We start from the raw sequence: 23,203 nt of genomic DNA on the forward strand, positions 1-23,203 counted from the left end.
GGGGGTTAATCCAGGAGCAGGGAATTGGGGTCAGGGCAGTTCCTAATTACTGCCTAATTCCAGCCTGGAAATTCCCCGAGCCCCTCTCAGCCAGGCTCTGGCTGCCTGAGCAGCATCTGACTGCTCAGACACTTCATGGGCAATTTTCTGGGCTGACCAGGACGTGCTCCAAGGTTTTGTTGTTGTTTTTTTTTTCCCCCCCAGCCACAGATCAAACATTTCTGTGCCACCACCTCTGCCCAGCTGAAGGAAAAAAAATCCCACGGAAGGATTTTGCTTCCTGCTGGATTCCTGCTGTGCCAATATCCCTCATCAAGGGTCACGGGAGCCCAGGCAGTGGCAAACCCGCATTCCTGAGGGCAAAACCCTGCAAAAATTGGGTTAAAATCCTTGGGGTTTAAGGGATGGGAGGATCCTAATTGGGAAAGGGAAACCTGCTGGCTGTTCCTGCAGGGTCTGGGGTTTAAAGCTGAAATTGCCAGGAGATGTTTGGGAGTTAAAGTGAAGGAATTAATCATGAGACAGAATCCCAGAGTGTGAGAATTCCAGAATCCCAGACTGGTTTGGGATGCAAGGAAACATAAAAATCATGGAATTCCACTGCCAGCTACTTTGATTATCCCAGGGTGCTCCAAGTTCCATCCAGCCTGGCCTCGGGCACTTCCAGGCAAGGATCTTTGTAACTAAATTGAAATTTGATTGCTTTTCTCATCCCTGAAACTCCCGGAGCAGGTGGAATTGCAGCTCTGGAATTGCCTCTTTGCCTGATTTTGATTTCCAGCTCCTTTTAGGGCCACCACCACCTCCAACACCGTGCTTCAGTTTGCCACCATGGCAGTTTCCCCCCAGATCTGGCAAGGGAGAAATCCTGGGATTTACACACTGGATTATGGAATTCACAGGGAACCCCAGTGAGGGGAGAGAATGATGCCTCTGACTCCATCTTATCAGAAGGCTAATTAATTACTTATTATACTGTATTATTCTATGTTATATTACACTTGTGCCTTGCTTTTCTCTGTGAGGAGAAATGTGGGGCTGCACACCTGGCCCTGACAGGCCCAGGAACCAAAACACCTTCACTGAGGGTAACCAATCTCCATTTTGCATTCTGCTTTGGCACAGACACGGGCACAGCAAATGAGATAAGAATATTCTTGGGAAGAATTGTGCCTTGCTTTTCTCTGTGAGGAGAAATGTGGGGCTGCACACCTGGCCCTGACAGGCCCAGGAACCAAACACCATCACTGAGGGTAACCAATCTCCATTTTGCATTCTGCTTTGGCACAAACACAGGCACACGAGATAAGAATATTCTCGGGGAGGATTGTGCCTTGCTTTTCTCTGTGGGGGGAAACGTGGCCGCGCAGGATCTAACCCGGGAATTCTCTCCTCCCTGCCCAGATTACCGCACGGGGCCCTGCTTCAGCCAGGTGAACAACCAGATGTGCCAGGGCCAGCTGAGCGGCATCGTGTGCACCAAGACCATGTGCTGCGCCACCATCGGCCGCGCCTGGGGCCACCCCTGCGAGATGTGCCCGGCCCAGCCGCACCCCTGCCGCCGCGGCTTCATCCCCAACATCCGCACCGGAGCCTGCCAGGGTCAGCGGGGCACGGAACGGGCACGGGGAGGAGGGCAGAGACCGTGAGAGGGACGGGGTACGCGGTGGGGAGAGCAGAGTCTGGGACAGGAGATGGAAATGGCCCCAAAATGCTGAGGGCATAGTCTGGGACAGGAGATTGAAACAGAAACAATACAGGATGGGGAGAGCAGAGTCTGGGACAGGAGACTGAAATGGCCCCAAAGTGCTGAGAGCAGAGTCTGGGACAGGAGGATGGAAATGGTCCCAAAATGCTGAGAGCAAAGTCTGGGACAGGAGACTGAAACTGAGGAAATAGAGGATGGGGAGAGCAGAGCCCAAAATGGGACCCTAAACCAGCCCCAAAGTCCTGAGAGCAGAGTCTGGAACAGGAGATTGAAATGGAGGAAATAGAGGATGGGGAGAGCAGAGTCTGGAACAGGAGATGGAAATGGCCCCAAAATGCTGAGAGCAGAGTCTGGGACAGGAGATTGAAATGGAGGAAATAGAGGACGGGGAGAGAAGAGTCTGGAACAGGAGACTGAAACAGCCCCAAAGTGCTGAGAGCAGAGCCTAAATTGGGAGCCTAAAAGAGCCCCAAAATGCTGAGAGCAGAGCCTGGAACAGGAGCCTAAACCAGCCCCAAAATGCTGAGAGCAGAGCCCCAAAGCAGAGGGCACAGAGAGCAGAGCCCCAAACCAGAACCCTTAACCAGAGAATACAGAGAGGAAAACCCCCAGAGCACAGAGCTCCCTGTGGAATTTTCCAAACCCCCCTGTGTGTCACGGAGCATATCCATGGCCCTGGAGTGACCCCTGGGATCTTCCAGCACCATTTCATCCCAGAGATTCTGGGCACACTGTGGCTCTCGGCTGAGCTCCTCCATCCCACGGGGTGTTTCTCCCAAAGAACCACAGGATGGACAAATCCTTTGGGAAGCATTCCCATACCTTTGTCTCCCTCTTGCCTGAGCCAGGAACTCACTCCTGTCCATCCCCTGGTGCAGTCTGGGGGGTAATTCCCTCTGGAATGGGATCCAGCTCCTCGGAGCACAGGGAAATCCACAGGGAAATCCAGGGATGCGTGGCTGCTGTTCCCTCACACCCCTCCTGCTCCTCCTGCAGACGTGGATGAGTGCCAGGCCATCCCTGGCCTCTGCCAAGGTGGGAATTGCATCAACACCGTGGGATCCTACGAGTGCAAGTGCCCTGCGGGGCACAAGCAGAGCGAGACCAGCCACAGGTGTGAAGGTAAGGGATGCTCCACTTCCCCAGGGCCCGGGAGCATTTCAGTCCTGCCTTTTTCCAGGGTGCAGGTGGGACAGAGCTCCCATTCCAGGCTGGGTCCCTCTTCCCAGCCAGCCCTGCCAAAGGGGTTTTTAATCTGCTTCCCACAGGAAATGAGGAATAGGCTTGGCCTGGTCTCCTGATCTTGCCTCAAACCAGGAGGAAATGGTTTGGTTTGTTCAGAGAGGGTTTTTTTTTAAGGATGTTTTAATGGGAACACAGACTGATGGCACAGGAGGGACCTCTGGAAGGCTTTAACCAGGCTCAGCTCAGGGCTGCCTCCAAAGCTCTGCCAGGTTCTGAGTCTGATCAAGCCTTGAAAACTCAACAGCTTTTAATTTGGAGGCTCTTCATTAGGGCTGTGAAGGTTCAATTGCTGTGAAATGGGACATCAGGCTGGTGCTGGGAGCTCAGGGAGCCTCTGGCTGCTTCTGGAAGCCCCTGGAACTGGGATGGTGGGAGGTGGGGTGAGATGATCTCTCAGGTCCTTCCAACCCTGACCGTTCCAGGGTTCTGTGCCCTGGGCTCAGCCCCTCAGGAAACGTTTCCCAAAGATAGCCAGGAGCTCCAGAGGTCAGTCCCTGCTGGGGGATGGACATTCCTTCATGCCCAGGAAACATCTGTGTCTGAGCATCTTCCTGGGCAGCACTCCAGGAGACTTTCTCTAAAATCCTGACAGGATTCCTGCAGAGCTCCACACCCAGGGATTGAGAGCAGGACAATCCAAACCAGCCCTTTTTCTGTGTCAGATGAAGGACCAGCTCCCTGAATCCAATGATATTCCAGGAATTTGCCTGGCCAAGGTGGGACCAGGGGCAGCGGAAAGCTGCTCCTGCCCCTCCCTGCCTCTCCCACGGCAGCTGGGGAGCAGAGCACATCTGAAACCAGTTGAGCTGGAATCTGCTCCATCCATCCCGAGATTAACCCAAATCCATTGTCTGGATCTGCCCTCCAGATGTGAGGGGCCTCCCACTCCCCCCAGAGCCTGGAAGGGCAGCCCCACGTGGCCACAAACTGCTCCCCTTCCCCGCCCTGCCCACAGAAGGGACAATTCCAGCATTCCCAGGAGCTGCTCCCTCCCTGGGGTCACCACCCAGGACTGGAGGCTTCCCTTGGGTCTGGAGTCCTGCTGGGAGCGACACAAACAGGAGGGATGCTCCAAAGGGACGGGGTCTGAGGGCTCCTCTCCCAGCTCTGTCACCTCCAGGTCCCCACAGGGCCACCAGAAGGGGAGGAGGATGCCAGGAAAGTGGAATCACCTTTGGGATTCCCTAAAATGATGTGGACAGGGGAATGGAGAGGGTTCCTCTCCCTCTTCATGGACACGAGAAGATTTGGGCCCTGAAAATCTCGGAGTTTCCTGCACCCTTTGATCCAGCAGGAGTTTGGTCCGGCAGATGGAGCATCACATTCCTGGGCTGCACACTCCTGCTGAAACTGCCAAAATCTCTGCCTTGCTCCTCGCTGAGCCAGGGTTTGATCCAAGCACAGCCAGAGGAGGGATTTGTGATCCAGGTGTGCTCCCAGTCCCAGCTGGGCAGGGGTTCCCTGGTTGAGTTTTGGGTTCGTTTCGCACTGGGGAAAGGAGGGAATTCTCCGCTTCCCTCTCATTTTCAGATTCCCCATCCAAGCCTGGCATCCAGGGAATACCAAACCTCGATCAAACCTCTCTGGGGGATTCTCCCCGGCTTCCCAGAGCTCGAGTTGGGCGCTGGGGGATTCCTGGTGGGAAGCCAGCAGCTGGGATTGTGCTGGAGCCCAGGTCGGAGCCCAGCTCGCTGATTGGAGACGTCCCCTCATTATCGATGTCCCCTCATTATCGATGTCCCCTCATTAACGATGTCCCCTCATTAGTGGTGCCATAATCGGCTGTGAGCTGGCAGCAGAGATAACAGCGGTGCCTTCCTTATCTCCTAACCCAAACCTTATCTCCCAACACCTGGAATCCGGTCCCTGAGGATAAAGAGCTTTTCCAAGCCGTATCCCAGGCTGATAACGGAGGCTCCCAGCTGCAGCTGGATGTTCCCTGGCTGAATTCTCAGCTCCAGCAGGAAAACGAATCCTTTTGCTCTCGGGGAAACATCCAGCCCGGATTTGGAGCTGAACCTCCTCCCAGTGCGGGGCTGCTCCGTTCCAGGCTCATCCCTGAAGGATGGGGCACTTCCCGAGGGTGGCTGGTGTTGTCCCATTGTCCATTGTATTCCGAGGAGCTGCAGGGGAGATGGGAGTTTCTGGCACTGCTCCCTTTCTGGGGGATCTGAGCAGTCTGGAAAAGAGGGAAATGCTGGATTTAGGGAGGGGAAGGCTCAGGCTGCTCCCTAAAAACTTCTGGAGACGAGGTCGGCTCGGGAAGCACCGAAAATTGAGTTTATGTTGTGCAAAAGGATGAGCAAAGAGGGCAGGAATTGCCAGGTCAGGGATGAATTCACCAACCTCACGGCTGGATTATGGTGAAAAAAAAGGGAAAAAAAGCAGGATGTGTTGAGGTTTTAAGGGAATGAGAGCCCGGGGAGAAAGGCAGGTTTGGATCCAGCTGAGCTCTCAACGCGGCGGGAGGAAAATCGTTGAGGACACAAGAAAATTCCTGGTGCAAAGTGGAGAGGGAACATCAAAGCTGAACTCGGACACATCCTGCTGCTCCAGAGACCTGGAGCCATAAATCCCAGGGAAAAGGGGGGCTGGGGCATTTTTAAATTATCCTGGAAGCAACTGGAAAAATGACACCGAAGGGAACAATTCCGTGGTGTGGAGTTAAGGGGGAATCACTGGCTGGACAAAGCTTTTCCTGCCATAATTCCAGGCTTTGTCTGCCAAGAATTTCACTTTTTAACAGCCCTTCCTGTGCTGCAGGACAAAGGCCAAGCTCTGCTATCAGTGAGGTAATGCCAGTGCCTGGTCCAGGATGCTTCCCAAAGGAACGTGTCCTGCATCCAAAATCCATCCAGGCTGATAAGAGACAAAAAAAAAATTAAAAATCCATGGAGAGACACCAGGAAAAGGAGTGGAAGGCTCCAGGCAAGCTGTGTGCAGCAGCCTCAGCCAGGATTTGCCCATTTTTGGCCTCTCCGGGATATTCTGCCAGAGGGGACAAATCCTGGGATTCCAAATCTCACCTCTGCTCCTCACCCCTTTAGATGTGAGGTGCTCCCTGTGCTCCCACAGGCCACCAGGGCACAAAATCCTGAATTTCCTGATGTTCCTGCACCAGAGGAAGCTCCCCAGAGTTTTCCATGGGCAGATGGAACCCCATAACTGCTTTCTTTCCATTTCCTCACAAAACCCCTCTGAAGATCTCGGCGTTTGGCTCCATCCAGAGCTCATTTCCCTGGATTTGGGGCGTGTGGAGCTTTCATTTTCCCCTCTGTGGTTCCTTTCTGGGAGGGGAGGGCAGCCAGTCCCTGGTGCTGCAGCTGGGGGGTGTTTTCTCCATCAATCCCTGGGTTTTTGGCACATGGAAAGGTTGGGCTTCCCACAGCCCTGTGGGCACCACGAGCAGCTCCAGCTCTTCCAGAGGCTCCGCAGCCTTTGGCTTTTCCAGCTTTTCCAGCCTTAAGGACCAGGCCAATTCCAATCCCAACCCGGCTCCAAAATCAACGTTTGCCTTGAATCCTGCCATTGTCTGAGCAGCAGAGCACAGGATCCTGCTTTAATTCCGAACAGGAGGTTGGAAAAGTCGGGAAGGAGCCAGGCTGGAGCTGGCAGGATTCCCTCCCCAGCCCTGGGTGTTAATGAGAGGGGAATGAACCCGTCCCACTGGGTCAGCTCTGCCTGAACGGCTCCAAACCACCACGGGACACTCGCAGAGGGAAAACCGAGCAGGAAAATGGGCTGGGGAAGGACTGAAAGGACAACAAAGCCCGGGGATCGGGTTCCTGGAGCGCAGGATGTGGAGTCCTGCGGGAATGGGCTCTTTTCCTGCTCCTCAGCGCTGGGCTTTTCAAGGGCTTTCAGGGAAAAAGGAGCTGCAGTTTGATGGAACCTCTCGAGTTCCCTGGATTTCCACAGGAATGGGACTCACGGCTGCCGTGGGGTCAGGGAGGGATGTCAGAGGCACGGATCTGTCAGCAGCCCCCGGTCTGGGATCCTCCCCAATGCCACCCCAAGTTTTGGGCTGGGTTTTTTCAACTTTGCCTTCCTAAAGCTCTTTTCCTTGCGGAGCCCCGTGGGCTGGAGCCCAGGGCAGGGCTGGGGTTGGATGACAGGGCAGGCTGGCTGATAAAATCTCTTTTTGGCGGCAGGGGCCCAGGTGGGGGAGGTGTTCTCTGTGTTCTGCTCTGCTGCCCTGGGAGCTCTCAGGGCTTTTCTGAGCATCAAGGAGCCCGAGCAGCACCGGGGGGGCTCAGGGGACCCCTCAGGGGGTGGCCAGGGGCAGAATTTGAGAGTCCTAGAAGCCAAGCGGGAATTTATCTTCTCCTCTTGACTGGAATAGAATCAGAGAATGGAATTGTGGAATATCCTGGGCTGGGAGAGGCCCACAGGGGTCTGCAAGTCCAAGCCATCACCAAGGGCTGGACTTGCAGACCATGACCAAGGTCACCTGAGAGACCAGGACTGCAACCCGCCCTGGCAGCCCTTTCCCATCTCCAACCCCTCTTTCTGGGAGGAATTTCCTCCTGCTGTCCATCCCAAACTTCTCCTGGGAGCGGCTGTGGAGAGAAGCAGAAACTCCACGAATGGCAGAGTTTTAATGGCCCCCAGCATCCCCTGACCCCCAAAACCCACCTCTCATCCTCTGTGCCCTGGATTTGGATGGGGTTTGGGGAGCTGGACTCCCTGGAAGCCCTTTCCCATCTCCAACCCCTCTTTCTGGGAGGAATTTCCTCCTGCTGTCCATCCCAAACTTCTCCTGGGAGCGGCTGTGGAGAGAAGCAGCAACTCCACGAATGGCAGAGTTTTAATAACCCCCAGCATCCCCTGACCCCCAAAACCCAACCGCGTGGATCTGGGGGAGGAAGGGGCCGTTTCCCATCCTCCCCGTGGGGTTCTCTGTCCCTTGCAGACGTGGATGAGTGCGGGGCCATCCCCGGCGTGTGCGACGGCGGCGAGTGCACCAACACCGCGGGCAGCTACGTGTGCTCCTGCCCCCGCGGCTTCGTCAGCAGCCCCGATGGCTCCCGCTGCCTCGGTGAGGGGGAAAATGCAGCATTTGGGGCGGGATCAGGGCCGGGAGTGCCCGCACAGGGCTTTGGGGTGGTGCTGGCCGAGGTGGGAAATGCTCCTCCTAATCCCAGGCTGCTCCATCCTGCGCCCAGCCGGGCTCGCTTGGGCTCTGCCCCCGTCCAGAATTTGGGTCGTGAAGGGGTCTCAGGGCTGGAAAGGGTTGGCAAGGATGTGAGGAGGAGGAGGAGGGTTGGGAGGAAGGCGTGGGGCTGGGAATGTGGGGGCAGCGAGGGAGGGACTGGGAGAGGGGCAGTGATGGAGGATCCCCGTGCTCCTCTCACACAATATCCCGTTTGGAAATTCCCAGTTTGCAGACACGCCGCCTCCCCTCCTGTTCCGGTGTTTTCCACCAGTGCTCCCAGTACGACCGGGCTGGCTGTGGGTTTGGGGTGTGCCGGTCCTTGGAACCCTCCCCGGAGCACAGGGGGACACAGGGGCAGCCCCCAGCTGCACACCCCTGCTCTGCAGAGGGATGGGGAAAGGGCTCCAGGGCTTGGGGAAGCAGGGAAAACAATCAGGGGGTTTTATCGCCTCCTCCTGCTGCTTCCTGCTCCCACCACGGCTCATAAATCCCAACCGCTCCGGGCTGATATTCCTCAGGGAATCGGGGCTCAGCTGGCTTCATCCCCCTGAATTCAGCCTTTGGGAAAGAGGTCTCAGCCCTGAGCTGCTTCTCTGGATCCTTCTGGATCCCGGGAAGAGATGCACAGACAGATCCCCCCCCATCCCTGTGGGGCTGCCAGGGGAGCTGTCCCACATTCCCTGGGAGCCTCCTTCCCCACAGCATCCCATTCCTGCCCTCCTTCCTTCAATTCCTGCCCTCCTTCCCCCCACAGCATCCCATTCCTGCCCTCCTTCCTTCAATTCCTGCCCTCTTTCCCCCATTCCTGCCCTCCTTCCCCCCATAGCATCCCATTCCTGCCCTCCTTCCCCCATTCCCACCCTCCTTCCTTCAATTCCCACCCTCCTTCCCCCATTCCCGCCCTCCTTTCCCCCCCAGCTCCCCAGTTCTGGCCCCCAAGCCCTTCCCAGGCTGCTGTGGGAATCCCAAATCCCCGTCCCAGCTCCTGGGGCTGCTCTCAGCTGCTCCCCCCAGCCCTGGCCCTCTCTGGCTCCAGGTGTTCCCATTCCAAAGCCCCAGAGTGGCTCCAGCCCAGAGCTTTCCCCGGCCCGAGCTGTGCTGCCTCCAGAGCCTGGAGTGAATTTTTGGAATTTTTAACAGATCAAAACTCCTTTCCTGTCAATATTTGAGTGTCCATTGGTACCAAACCCCGGGTCCTGGGACAGAGGAGCAGCTCTGTGGTTCCTCACGCTCAGCAAATAAATCCCAGGTTTTTTTTTTCCCCCTGCTCTGAAAGTCCATTTGCCTTCAGGAAGATGAGGATGGGGAGATTTGGGAAGAGGAATTCTTCCAGCACAGGCAGGGATTGGTGGTGCAGTGCAAAGTGGCAGGCACAGCTAAAAGAAAAAAAAATTAAAAATAAAAAAATCAGCTCCAAATTCTTTTCTAGCCTCAGACCCTGGAGCAGAATTAAATGTTTTAGTTCCAGGAGGGAAAAAATGTTGTGAAGTGTGAGTAAAAAGTAAAGCCCAAGTCCTCTTGTTTGGGAAACTGATAGATTTTAATGGGAATGGAATCTTTTCCTGCTGCTTCCCAGCCCCTGCCATGAGCCCAGAGGGGTGTGACAGCTCTGGGGTGAGTCATGTGGACATTCCCCACTTTCCTTGAAACCAAGAGCTTCGAGAAACGAAAATAAATAAAATTAGAAAGCCCAGGTTTAAAAATAGTGCCGGGCTGATTGAGCTGCAGTGGAGTCTGGCCCCACCTGAGCTGGCTCTGGGTGCTGCAGCCTCCCCTGAGCCCCTTTTCGGGATGGGCTGGGTTTGTTTGGGCAGGACCCGCAGCTCCTGCTGGGCTGGGGCTGCCCTGGCACCCAGATCCTGCCAGGTCTGTTTGAGGGGGGCTGTGTGGAGAGGTTGGGGTGCCAGGTTTCCATCCCGTGAAATAAAGCAAGGGAGCAGCTGGGAGAGTGGAAATGGATAAACAACGTGGGCACCTCTAAAGCATCAGGAGAGGGGACATTGCCACCCTGGAGGTGACCCCAGCAAAGGTAGTTAGGGGTGGTCCATTCCCCTCCCTTCTCAGCAGAGCAAACACCTTTTTTTTAATTGCAATAATCCCAAAAAGAAAAGTTTTCCCAGCTGGCACAGCACCGGCCGGAGCTGGAGCTGACCCCCAGGGCCAGGAGCTGCTCTCAGTGCCTGCCCCAGCAAAACCCCAGCAGGAGCAAAACCCCGAGGAGCAAAACCCCAGCAGGAGCAAAACCCAGAGGAGCAAAACCCCAGCAGGAGCAAAACCCAGAGGAGCAAAACCCCAGCAGGAGCAAAACCCCGAGGAGCGTTCATGGAACCGTCCCAGTCCCACCCTGCCGTGAGGGCCTCCCTCCCTCGTTCCTGCTTGGGAAGGGCTCTGCAGGCAGCTCCAGGGGCTGCTCTGTGGATTTTCCTCGCTGCAAAGGGTTCCTCTTCCAGAGCAGCTTAAAAGAATAATTCCCAAATGAAGAGAAATGGCCTTTCAGTGCGTTCCCAGACGTGCACATGGCGTTCCTTCCCTCCCTGCCACTCAGCTCTCCTGCTCTGGCCTTTTTTTGAGCTCTTTTGTTGTTTCCTGGGGGTGCAGCAAAGCTCTGGAGGGGCTGGGCTGTGCCTCTCCTCGGGCAGCAGCAGCAGATTCAGCACCTCCAGTTCTGGGTCTTGCTGAGCCTGGCCCAGCCCTGGCCTCAGACAGGCTTGGGAGGGTTTCACTGAGGGCTTTGCCTGCCTGAAGAGCCCTTTTTTTTTGGTCTGAGCAAGAGGAAAAAGGGAACCTGAGGGTTGTGGAATCGTGGAATGGGTCGGGAGGGATCTCAGAGCTCACCCAGCACCTCTCCCACCAGCCCAGTTTGGTGGGATGGGCTGTGCTGGATAATCTCTCCTGCCTCTCCTGGCATCAGGACCCTCCCCAAGGGATGGGTGCAGGCCCTGCCAGACCCCCAGATCCAGCCTGGAATCATTGCAGGACCACCTCCCCCTCCTGCTCTGCCATCCTGGCTGGACCTGGTCACCCCCAGAGCCCCCTGGGCTCAATCCCCACCTCTGAGCTCTCTCTAATCCCAGCTGGAATTTCCCCTCCCCTCTCTCCTGCAGCATTTTCTGCTTTTCTGGGGTTTTGTGCAAACTGGTGCCCTGGGACCCAAACACCCCCAGGGCTTCTCCTCCTCTTCCTGAGGATTAGGGGCTGATCCAGCTTTGCACTCAATCCCTGCTTTCAAATTCCCCCTCTCCAGGCCTGACTTTGTGTCCGCTGCTGTTTTGGGTGGATAAAGTTTCCCGAAAGGAGCAATTCCCTCTGAATCCAGCTCTGAGCAGGGGTGGGGGCCGTGCCTGAGGAAGGAGCTGCTGGTTTGAGCTGGGGTCACTGTCCCCTGCGGGTCCCCGAGCTGTGCTGGGAGCAGAATGCACCCCCAGCCCCAGATCAAACAGCCCCGGGCAATTAATTCCAATTAAACTGCGGGAAGTGGCAGCCACATCCCGGGGGCCTTTCCCCCTCATTAACTGACTTGAGACAAAGCAAGGTGGGAGAGGAAGGAGGGGAAGATTCCAGGTTTTCCTGGAGGGATTGGTGCCAGGTGGAGCCTGCTGGATGTGAGAGACCCTCAGTCCCTGGGCCCTGGCCAGGAGCCACAAACCCCCCCAGGAGGGCCAGGGTTGGGGTTAAGGGGGGCCAGACTGAGACAGGGGATGGTGAGAAAAGAGATTCCATCGGGAACGGGCCCTCAGGAGCTGCCTGAGGGGGTGGTGGTGACACATTGTGACTGTGTGTCTTCTTCCTTTCCCTGTCCCCATCCCTCTCCCTGTCCTTGTCCCTGTTCCTGTGCCTCTCCCTTTTCCTTTCCCTTTCTCTCTCCCTGCCCCTCTCCCTGTCCCCATCCCCATCCCTGTGCCTCTCCCCGTCCTTGTCCCCATCCCTGTCCCTCTCCCCTCTCCCTGTCCCCATTCCTGCCCCCATCCCTGTCCTTCTCCCTGTCCCCCATCCCCATCCCTTTCCCCTGTCTCCACTTGACCATTCCTGTCCCTGCCCCTGTCCCTCTCCCTGTCCCCATCCCTGTCCTTCTTCCCTGTCCCTGTCCCCCATCCTCATCCCTCTCCCCTGTCCCTGTCCTCATCCCTGTCCCTCTCCCTGTCTCTCTCCCCATTCTCATCCCTGTCCCTGTCCCTGTGCTGTCCCCGTGCTGTCCCCACCCCTGTCCCCGTGCTGTCCCCACCCCTGTCCCCGTGCTGTCCCCACCCCTGTCCCCGTGCTGTCCCCGTGCTGTCCCCACAGACCAGCGCCTGGGCACGTGTTTCTCGGCGCTGCTGGGCGGCCGCTGTGCCGGGGACGTGCCGGGCCAGGCCAGCAGGATGCAGTGCTGCTGCGACTCGGGGCGCTGCTGGGCCATCGGCCAGACCCCCGAGATGTGCCCCGTGCGGGGCTCGGGTGAGTGACACCCCAAAACAGCACCCCAACACCCTAAAACAGCACCCCAAAACAGCACCCCAACACCCAGCACTGCAATGCCCAGCACCCCAATACCCTAAAACAGCACCCCAACACCCTAAAACAGCACCAAAAAAGCACCTCAACACCCAGCACTGCAACGCCCAGCACCCCAATACCCTAAAACAGCACCCCAACACCCCAAAGCCCAGCACCCCAAAGCCCAGCACCCCAAAACCCAGCACCACAACTCCCAGCACCCCAAAACAGCACCCCAACACCCAGCACCCCAAAACAGCACCCCGACACCCAGCACCACAACACTCAGCACCCCAAAGCCCAGCACCCCAAAACCGTGCCTGTTGTAAAATCAGGTTGGAAAAGCTCTCCCAGAGCCACCAAGCTCTGTCCCCAAGTGCCACATCCCCATGGCTTTCACACCCCTTCGGGGATGGGCACTCCTTTGCCAAAGCCACCGTTTCCATGAGGAATTTTTTCCCTGATATCCAACCCATCCCTCCTGTCCCATCCCTTGGCACCTGGGGGAAAAGCCCGACCCCATCACCCGGGGTGCTGCTCCTGCCCCCTGGGCCTCAGCTGAGGCGAGGATTGATCCCTGTCCTGTGCTGCTCCTGCCCTTGGCTCCCAGCACAGCCCAGCCCTGGTGAGCCCGGGCAGGAGGAGGCCCAGGGATGGAGCCACATCCCTGAGCATCCCTGCCCTCCTTCAGCCCCAGCTCTGAGCAGGGCAGAGCTTCCCCTCCCTGCCTGGAGGGACCCCTCGGTGCCAGCCGTCCCAAAAATCCTCTGCCAGACCCCCTGGCAAGCTGTGCCCCCTCGTGGGGTGAGGGATGTTCAATCCCTCCTGGTCCTTCTGCCCCATTCCCATCATTTCCCATTCCCATTCCCATCATTTCCCATTCCCATTCCCCATCATGGGGTGAGGGGTGTTCAATCCCATTCCCATTCCCATTCCCATCATTTCTATTCCCATTCCCCATCATGGGGTGAGGGGTGTTCAATCCCATTCCCATTCCCCATCATGGGGTGTGGGGTGTTCAATCCCATTCCCATTCCCATTCCCATTCCCATTCCCATTTCCATCATTTCCCATTCCCATTCCCATCATTTCCCATTCCCCATCATGGGGTGAAGGGTGTTCCATCCCATTCCCATTCCCCATCATGGGGTGTGGGGTGTTCAATCCCATTCCCATTCCCATTCCCGTCATTTCCCATTCCCCATCATGGGCTGAGGGGTGTTCAATCCCATTCCCATTCCCATCATTTCCCATTCCCATCATTTCCCATTCCCCATCATGGGGTGTGGGGTGTTCAATCTTTGCCCCATTCCCATCATTTCCCGTTCCCATTCCCATCATTTCCCACTCCCCATCATGGGGTGAGGGGTGTTCAATCCCTGCCCCATTCCCATCATTTCCCGTTCCCATTCCCACCGGGACCCACCCTTTGCTCCAGGCCCTGCTGCCAAAGCCCTCTTTCTGTTTCAGACGAGTACCGCAGGCTCTGCATCGAGGGACTCCCGGTGGTGCCAGGCTTCCCAGGGAACTTCCCGGGAATTCCTTCATTCGGGCCCAACGGGGTCGGGCCGGGGCTCAACGGGCCCGGGGGCATCGGCCCCAACGGGGCGAACGGCCAGGGCGGGATCCCGGGGCTGCCCGGGATGGGCCCGGGGAGCTCCAGCATCGGTAATTCCCGGCTTTGTCCCGGCTTTGTCCCGGCTGCCCAGCCCCAGGGCGGCTTCCCGAGGGCTGGAATGCCACTCCCAGCCGGGCGCCAAGGGTTGTCCTGGCTCGGGGAAGAGCCGGGGTGTGGCACTGATGCCGAGCCCACGCTCAGATCCAGCCAGGCTGGGTCTGGTCTGGAATCGCTCCCTGGCTCCCAAAGAGGTTCCCAAAAGCTCCGAATAGGAATGGAGTGTTTCCATCAGCACCTCAGTCTCATCCTGCCCACCTTGCACCCCTCTGACATCCCCCAGAGAGCTCCTGGGACATCCACGGGGTCCCCAACCCTGCCTGTGTCCCCCAGGAACTGCCACCCCATCCTGAGTCCTGGGGACATGTCAGGGCTCCATAACCTCTCCCAGTGCTTCACCCAAGGGCTCCCAACCCTGCCTGTGCCCCCCAGGAACAGCCACGCTGAACCAGACCATCGACATCTGCAAACACTTCACCAACCTGTGCCTGAACGGGCGCTGCATCCCCACCCCGTCCAGCTACCGCTGCGAGTGCAACATGGGCTACAAGCAGGACGTCCGAGGGGAGTGCATCGGTGAGGAGGGGCTGCTCCCAGAGCTCCCAGGCCTCCTCCAGGCTGCTCTTGCTGCTCCTGGGCTCTGCTGTGCCTCAGGGTCCCTCACGGGTGGGGTTGTCCCCCCTTGCAGATGTGGACGAGTGCTCGAGCAGCCCCTGCGTCCACGGCGACTGCGTCAACACCCCGGGCTCCTACCACTGCAAGTGCCACGAGGGCTTCCAGAGCACCCCCACCAAGCAGGCCTGCATTGGTAAGGGCTGTCCCCCTCTTTTTGGGGGGTGGCAGAGGAGTCACAGAGCCCCTGGCACCAAAAAAAGGGTGGTAGGGGTGAAATGCAAGGAGGGGGCCAGGTGTGGAATGGGATCTCTCCAGGACAAGTTTCCTCTGCCTTGGCTTTCCTTAAAATTTTCTGGTGGCAATCAAAGGACCTGCAGAGTCCTCCCCAAGAAAAGAATTCTTGGGGGAACATTTGACAAAAAGGGGCGTTCTGGGCATGTTGGGTTGGATGCAGGATTTCCAGCAAGGCGGTTCTGCCAAGAGGCTGCTGCAGGTGAGGGCCTGCCAGAAAAGAGACGGGAAGGGAATGTTCCATAAGGGAACAACGAGCAAGGGCAGATCCCCGGGGCAGTGCCCAGGCTTTGAAATTTTCATTTTCTCCCTTCCTGACAAAGTGGCTTCCAAAGGCTCCCCCACTGCCAGGCGAGGTGAAAAGATTCCCATTTCCCACGTGGGACTTTTGATGAATTCCCGTGTCTGAGAGCACCCGCCTGGGTTTCTCACGGCGGGATATTGAGCTGGCACCTCTCCTGTCTCTCCCTGCTGCCTCTTCTTGGTGCTCTCCCTGCAGACATCGACGAGTGCATCATGAACGGGGTGATGTGCAGGAACGGGCGCTGCGTCAACACCGACGGCAGCTTCCAGTGCATCTGCAACGCCGGCTTTGAGATCACCCCCGACGGCAAGAACTGCGTGGGTGAGGCTCCTGTGGCCTCCAGCAGCTCAGGGCTGAGCTGGGACCACCTCCTGCCTGGGCTGTTAGTCTGGGCTTCCTCCCAAGGAGAGGGCTGGGGAGGTGTTCCCATGAGGGTGTTGTGCTCCTCTGGGGTTTGGGGTGCAGGGGATCAGCAGGGCTGGGGCTGGAGCAGGACAGCTCTGACCAGGACAGGTGACCCTGGGCTTGCAGCTGATGCTCTTGGAGGTTCCCCCTCCATCTCCCCCTCTGCTTTGAGGCCCAGCACCCACAGTTTGGCCGTGGGATGGGGCACAGGGGGGTTTGGGGCACGGGAGGGTCTTGCTGCAGCTGCGGGGTGCTGTCTGTGCCCCCAGACCACGACGAGTGTGCCACCACCAACATGTGCCTCAACGGGATGTGCATCAACGAGGATGGGAGCTTCAAGTGCATCTGCAAACCCGGCTTTGTGCTGGCTCCCAACGGGCGCTACTGCGTGGGTGAGTGACCCCAGCCTGGCTCTCCCCAGCCCCTGCCCACATCCCTCGGGGCACCGTGAGCTCCTCAGGGCCAGGGGAGCTGAGAAATCCAAGGGTGTGGCTGGGCAGCTCCTGCTGTGCCGCCAGAAATTGTCCCTTTGTGGGAGAATGGGAAAAAGGGGAAAGGTTCTCATGTCCTGAGCACCTGTCTTTGTGTCCTGACCCCTGTCCATCTGTCCTGATGCCCTGTCTGTGTGTCCTGAGCCTCTCTCTGTGTGACCTGAGCCCCTGTCTGTGTGTTCTGCCCCGTTCATGTGTCCCAGCCCTCTCTCCCTGTGTCCCAATCTTCTCCTCATGTCCCAGTCCCCCTTCCTCTTGTCCCAACCCTCTCTCTGTGTGTCCCAACCCTCTCTTCATGTGTCCCAACCTTCTCTCCTCATATCCCAACCCTCTCTCTGTGTGTCCCAGGCCCCTTTCCTCATGTCCCAGCTCTCTCTCCTCATGTCCTAACCCTCTCTCCTCATGTCCCAGCCTTCTCCCTGTGTCCCAGTCCCCTTCCCTCGTATCCCATCCCTCTTTCCCTGTCTCCCACCCCTCTTTCCCTGTCTCCCACCCCTCTCTCCATCTCCCAACTCTCTCTCCTTGTGTCCTAACCCCCTTTCTGTATCCCAGTCCCCTCTCCTCATATCCCACCCCTCTCTCCCTGTCTCCCACCCCTCTCTCCCTGTCTCCCACCCCTCTCCCCGTCCCCCTCACCCCGAGCTCACCCCTCTGCCCCCCCGTCCCTGCCCAGACATCGACGAGTGCGAGACGCCGGGGATCTGCATGAACGGCTGGTGCATCAACACCGAGGGCTCCTTCCGCTGCGAGTGCCTGGGCGGGCTGGCCATCGGCGTGGACGGCCGCGTCTGCGTGGACACCCACATGCGCAGCACCTGCTACGGGGGCATCAAGAAGGGCACCTGCGCCCGCCCCTTCCCCGGCGCCGTCACCAAATCCGAGTGCTGCTGCGCCAACCCCGACCACGGCTTCGGGGAGCCCTGCCAGCCCTGCCCGGCCAAGAACTCCGGTGAGGCCGGGCCTGGGGTGCTCCAGGGAGTGGCCTGGCGTGGTTCGGGCGGCTTGGAGGGCTGTGGGAATGGGGAAAGGGGGAAAAAAACGGAGAGTGGGTGCCCGGAGTGGTGCTGGGATGTTGGGAGTGGGAGTATCGGCATTAAAATGTGAAAGGTCGCAGCAGCAAGGCTGGGAGAGCTCAGGGGGAGTTTGGACGGCGTTCCCAGGCACGGGGTGGGATTGTTGGGGTGTCTGGGCAGGGCCAGGGCTTGGGCTGCATGATCCTTGGGGTCCCTCCCGACTCGGCCACGCTGATGGCTCTGCTGTGCTCCGTCCCCAGCGGAATTCCAGGCGCTCTGCAGCAGCGGCATCGGGATCACGGCTGACGGCAGAGGTGGGTGCAGGATTCCAGAGGGATCTGCAGGATTCCTCAGGGGCATGCAGGATTCCAGAGGGATCTGCAGGATCCCAGAGGGATCTGCAGGATTCCAGAGGGACATGCAGGATTCCTCAGGGGCGTGCAGGATTCCTCAGGGGCATGCAGGATTCCAGAGGGATCTGCAGGATTCCAGAGGGGCATGCAGGATTCCAGAGGGGCGTGCAGGATTCCAGAGGGATCTGCAGGATTCCTCAGGGGCATGCAGGATTCCACAGGCACATCCCACAGCACCCCCAGCAGCTTTTCCTGGAGCAGGGATGGATCTGTGGGAGCTGTGCCAGGACAGGCTGGGCTCCCATCTCTGCTGGGATGGGAATGAGCAGTGGGACCCTCCTGGTTGTTTCCCTCCTCTGCTCTCCAGCTCCTCCTTGGGGTGTCCCAGGCAGAGGGAGGTGACAAACTGTGCTGCCAAGGGGCTGCTTTGAGTTCCAAGAGGTGCCAGTGCCAGCCCTGGGCAGTGCTTGGATCAGCAGGAGAGCACGGAGCAGCCAGGCAGCCACGGCCCTGCCAAGCCTTCCAGAGGGAAGGAGCCAGAGGCAGAGCCCCAGTGGCTCCTTGGGCTCCCATCCAGGGCTCCTTGAGCTGGCCAGAGGCAGTCCCATGGGAATGATTTCTAGCAAGGCCACGCTCTGGTCATTCCACCCCTGCCTGGAGCCAGGCCTGCACTCAGAGCTCTCCAGGCCGGGTTTCCCTGGATGGAAGCGAGCTCCAAGAGCGTGGGGACAAAGGCCAGCAGTGCCTGGGCAGCCGTGGCCATCTGGCACTGCGGGGACCCTGCGGTGCCAGCACAGCCTGGCTGGGCGAGGCTGGAGCTTGCCAGGGCGGAATCTCTGCAGGGAAGGGATGGTGCCCACCTGGCTGCCACCCACCTGGCTGCCACCCTTCTGGGTCACTCACTGCTGAACTCGGGGATAATTCAAGGGCCTGAGCTTGGAGCTGGGATAAAGAAGACTCTGGGATGTCACACAAGGATCTGAGAGGGCTGGGCTCATCCCAGCCCCTTATCCAGCTCTCTCCTCCTGAGCTCAGAGCCCCAGGCTGGGTCAGGACAGGGGGAAGCTGTGGCTGCCCCATCCGTGGACTCCCCAAGGCCAGGCTGGACAGGGCTTGGAGCAGCCTGGAACGGTGGAAGCGGAACGAGATGGGCTTTAAGGTCCCTCCCAACCCAAACTACCCTGGGACTCCACGATTCCTGCAGCCAAGAGCCAGGAGGTGGAAGGTTCCTGTCTTTGTGTTTGCTGGGGTCCTCCTCACGTGCCTCTTTTCCCTGTCAGACATCAACGAGTGCGCCCTGAACCCCGACATCTGCCCCAACGGGATGTGTGAGAACCTGCGGGGCAGCTACCGCTGCATCTGCAACCTGGGCTACGAGTCCGACCCCACGGGCAAGAACTGCGTGGGTGAGTCTGGCCTGGGGGGCTCGGGGGGTGCCAGGCTCCTCCAGGAGCTGCTGCAGCTCCTGATCCCCGCCAGCACCATCCAAATCCTCCCCAGCAGTTGGAGCTGGACTGGGGGGAGAATGGGAAGGGTGGAAACTGGAGAGCTCGTGGGTTGGGATAAGGACAGTTCAGCGGGGAAAGGAAAAAAGGGATTTGTTCCCTGCTCCTCGTGGGCTGGGGTTCAGCGCCTCCAGGAGAGCAGGGGCAGCTCTGATTTCTGCTCTGGGAGCAGGGACAGGACCCAGGGAATGGCTGGAGCTGTGCCAGGGGGGTGGGATGGAGATCAGGAAAGGTTCAGGGGTTTGGGATTGAGATCAGGGAAAGGTTCTGGGGTTTGGGATGGAGAGCAGGAAAGGTTCAGGGGTTTGGGATGGAGATCAGGGAAAGGTTCAGGGGTTTGGGATGGAGAGCAGGAAAGGTTCAGGGGTTTGGGATGGAGAGCAGGAAATGTTCAGGGGTTTGGGATGGAGAGCAGGGAAGGTTCTTCCCCCAGAGGTGCTGGGCACTGAATTCCCCCAGGGAATGGTCCCAGCCCCAGCCCTGCAGATCTCCAGGAGCCCTGCTCTGGGACGGGCTGGGGTTCTTGGGGTGCCTGTGCAGAGGCTGGGCTTGGATCCATGATCCTGATCCCGTGGGTCCCCCCTGTGACTGCGTGGGGGAAAATTAACCCTTCCCAGCCCAAAGCAGCTGACGGATGCCACGTGTGTCCCCAGATGTGGACGAGTGCAGCGTCAACCGGCTGCTGTGTGACAACGGGCTGTGCAGGAACACCCCTGGCAGCTACACCTGCACCTGCCCCAAGGGCTTCGTGTTCCGCACCGAGACCGACACCTGCGAAGGTAACGGGGCCAGGCAGCCCCAGCAAGAGCCACAGCCTGGGGCCAGCCCCGCTGCAAATCCCTGCTTCCCTCCCCTCTGTGCCGCTCCGTGCTGCAGCAGCTGCCCCTGTGGGCTTCGGGGGGTTTTACCTCGTTTTTAGGGGTTTTTCCCGTGGTTTTTAGTGATATTTCACACTGGGTTCAAAGCAGAATGGACACCTGACCCCAAAACATCTCAGCCTGGAAACCAGAGCAATTTCCTCCAGGGCCACAAAATTTGAGCTTGAGGCCTGACCAAAATTGCAAGGTTTGGGGAATTTGATGGAAAGGCTGTGATTTGGAGGAGGAGAAATGGTTTCCTGTGCGCAGAGGCCTCAAATATTTGAGAACTGGCACTTTGCACACAAGTGCTCCAACCACCCTCAATCCAAAGAATTTTTTTTTAAATCCTGTATTTTTTAATATTGTTATTTATATTACATGTCTATACCTATAATTTATGCATTTATATGGAATTTATATATAATTTATAATTTATAATTTATTTCACATTAGATAATATATAATATATCATATATAAAATGTATTATATATACCATACAATAAATATACAATAAATATTACATAGTATCTATTATATAATAGATTCATAACATATAGATATATAACAATAGATATATAACATATTTATATTTCTGATGTACTGTGTATTATATTAGTATATAATATTTTATGTTTTTACATTTTATCTTTATTTTATGTAATTTCTACATTGCACACTTTATATATTTATAGCTAATCGATTTAACACATTTTGGATTTTATTTTTCTATTTAAAACAATGTAAAAAACCAACTTAAACCCGCAATTCTTCACCCTCTGTGCTCTCACCTCCTCCAGTTTGTGCCCCCCCAGGGCTGTGCCCCTGTCAATCCCCCCAGTGACCTTTGTCCTCTTGTCCCTCTGTCCCTTTGTCCCCAGACATCAACGAGTGCACGTCCAACCCGTGTGTGAACGGGCTGTGCCGGAACAACGCCGGCTCCTTCGCCTGCGAGTGCTCCCCGGGCAGCAAGCTGGACCCCAGTGGCACCATCTGCGTGGGTGAGCAGGGCCAGCTGCTGCCAGGCCCGGGTGGCACTGCCAGCGTCACCCTGCACCGTCCCCTGGCCTGGCACGGGGACGGGAATTCCACAGGGCAGGGATGGATGGGATGCTGGGGGGAATTCCTGGCTGGGAGGGTGTTGGGGCCCTGGGATGGATTTCCCAGAGCAGCTGTGGCTGCCCCTGGGTCCCTGGCAGTGTCCCAGGCCAGGCTGGAGCACCTTGGGACCAGGGAAGGTGTCCCCATGGCAGGGGTGGCACTGGAAGGGTTTTAAGGCTCTGGGGACCAGCCCGGTTTGTGGGAACAGCCACATCCTAAGGGATCAGTGACTCCAAGGAGCAGTGGGGAGGGACAGCACCTCTCAGGGCTCCCACCCCCGGGCTGGGGGCACGGAGCAGCCCCTGAGCCCCCGGTGTGTCCCTGCAGACAGCATGAAGGGCACCTGCTGGCTCAACATCCAGGACGGGCGCTGCGAGGTCAACATCAACGGGGCCACGCTGAAATCCGAGTGCTGTGCCACCCTGGGGGCAGCCTGGGGCAGCCCCTGCGAGCGCTGCGAGATCGGTGAGGCTCTGCCAGGCTCGGGCATTCCTGAGGAAATGCTGGAGTTGGGGTGGAGATCAGGAACGGGGAAAAAATCCTCAGAGGGTGCTCGGGCAGTGCCAACGCTCTCAGGGACAGGGTGGGGTTGGTGGGAGGGTCAGGAGTTGGGCCGGATGATCCTGTGGGTCCCTCCCAGCTCTGGATATTCCATGATTCCTGTGGGATTCTGTGGGAAAGCTGGAAGGGTTTCCTTGCTGACATCCCTGTCCCTTGCAGACACCGCCTGTCCCCGGGGCTACGCCCGCATGAAGGGGGTCACCTGTGAAGGTAAAGTGCTGCAGGAAGGGAAAACTGCTTTTCTTGGCAATGTGATCACTGTTCTCCTGCCTCTCCGAGTCTTGGGGGGGGATCTCCACTCCCTGGCCCTTCGTCTGTGTGTCTGTGTGTCTGTGTGTGTGTCTGTCTGTCCGTGTGTCTGTGCCCAGCTCCTGGCTCCGTTTGTGCCCGGTTTTCATGGGTAAGTTACCACTTGGAGCCCGGTAGGCAGCTCCTCCCAGCCCCTCCAGGAACCCCTTGAGGCCCCCCTGGCCGTGTCCCCATCCCTCCCCACCCCTCACCTTGTCCCACCCCGCAGATGTGAACGAGTGCGAGGTGTTCCCGGGCGTGTGCCCCAACGGGCGCTGCGTCAACTCGGCCGGCTCCTTCCGCTGCGAGTGCCCCGAGGGGCTGACCCTGGATGGCACTGCCAGGACCTGTGTGGGTAAGGACACCTCCTCCACTCAAATCCTGCCCTCCCAGTTGCTCCCTCCCCAGCAGGAATTCTTGGGAATTCAGTCATACCTGAAAGACCCCAAAAAAAAACCTCCCAGCTGAACCAGAGTTTTGTGTCCCCAAATCCAGCCTGTGACACCATCGTCCTTCTTGGGTGGGCTGCAGGAGTGGCCAAATAACCTCAGGGGTTAAGGACATGGCCCAGCAGCCCTAAAAAAACCCTCTGGGCACCCAGTGCCACCCTCCTGCCCTTTGTAGGGGCTGCTCAGAGGTCTTTTCCAACCTAAATTCGGGGGCTCTGTGAAGGTCCATCCTCTGGCCCTGCTGCCAGCAGTCCATCCTATGGAATCCCTCCCCAAAAAGCTTTTCCCACCCACGTGTTGGAGAACACCCTGTCACCCTGTCACCAAGAGTGGCACAAGAACAGACCAACGACCCAAATGCGAGAGGAGAAAAGAAGGGTTTATTACAAAAGAACCTTGGGTTTTTATAGGCTGATACAACGCATTCCACTTGATTGGCTAGTTAACAAAAAACATCATTCTCACGCACCGTCATTGAAGAACAGGAAAACAAGTGGAAAAACACCTTAAAACGAGTTATCGCGTTCTTACAACTCCCTAAAAATTCTCACAAGCCCACAATGGTGAGAAACCATTGCTGTTTCTGTCTCCCTGCCCAAATGGCACCCACAACACCCCCTGGCCAAAGCCACCCCCAGCCTGTGTGTCACTACAGGACACGAAATAACATGATGCGCACACATAGCTCTCTCAAGGGTAAGAAGAGAATTTTT

At 57.6% G+C, this 23,203-nt stretch overlaps 1 protein-coding gene across 1 annotated transcript in view; it reads left to right on the forward strand.

The window, feature by feature from the left end:
* The window catches only part of FBN3 (fibrillin 3), a 75,532-nt gene that overhangs the window by 24,724 nt on the left and 27,605 nt on the right, over nucleotides 1-23,203 (forward strand). The window contains exons 7-23 of the mRNA XM_038163549.1: nucleotides 1,405-1,602; nucleotides 2,705-2,830; nucleotides 7,866-7,991; nucleotides 12,390-12,542; nucleotides 14,052-14,249; nucleotides 14,689-14,832; nucleotides 14,945-15,064; nucleotides 15,662-15,787; nucleotides 16,141-16,263; nucleotides 17,036-17,311; nucleotides 17,636-17,689; nucleotides 19,009-19,134; nucleotides 19,887-20,012; nucleotides 20,973-21,092; nucleotides 21,520-21,657; nucleotides 21,913-21,963; nucleotides 22,271-22,396. Coding sequence (XP_038019477.1) covers nucleotides 1,405-1,602; nucleotides 2,705-2,830; nucleotides 7,866-7,991; nucleotides 12,390-12,542; nucleotides 14,052-14,249; nucleotides 14,689-14,832; nucleotides 14,945-15,064; nucleotides 15,662-15,787; nucleotides 16,141-16,263; nucleotides 17,036-17,311; nucleotides 17,636-17,689; nucleotides 19,009-19,134; nucleotides 19,887-20,012; nucleotides 20,973-21,092; nucleotides 21,520-21,657; nucleotides 21,913-21,963; nucleotides 22,271-22,396 — 2,331 coding nt within the window. The remainder of the gene's footprint in view (nucleotides 1-1,404; nucleotides 1,603-2,704; nucleotides 2,831-7,865; nucleotides 7,992-12,389; nucleotides 12,543-14,051; nucleotides 14,250-14,688; nucleotides 14,833-14,944; nucleotides 15,065-15,661; nucleotides 15,788-16,140; nucleotides 16,264-17,035; nucleotides 17,312-17,635; nucleotides 17,690-19,008; nucleotides 19,135-19,886; nucleotides 20,013-20,972; nucleotides 21,093-21,519; nucleotides 21,658-21,912; nucleotides 21,964-22,270; nucleotides 22,397-23,203) is intronic.

Source organism: Motacilla alba, chromosome 28 (assembly GCF_015832195.1).
Source record: "Motacilla alba alba isolate MOTALB_02 chromosome 28, Motacilla_alba_V1.0_pri, whole genome shotgun sequence".
Lineage (NCBI taxonomy): Eukaryota > Metazoa > Chordata > Aves > Passeriformes > Motacillidae > Motacilla > Motacilla alba.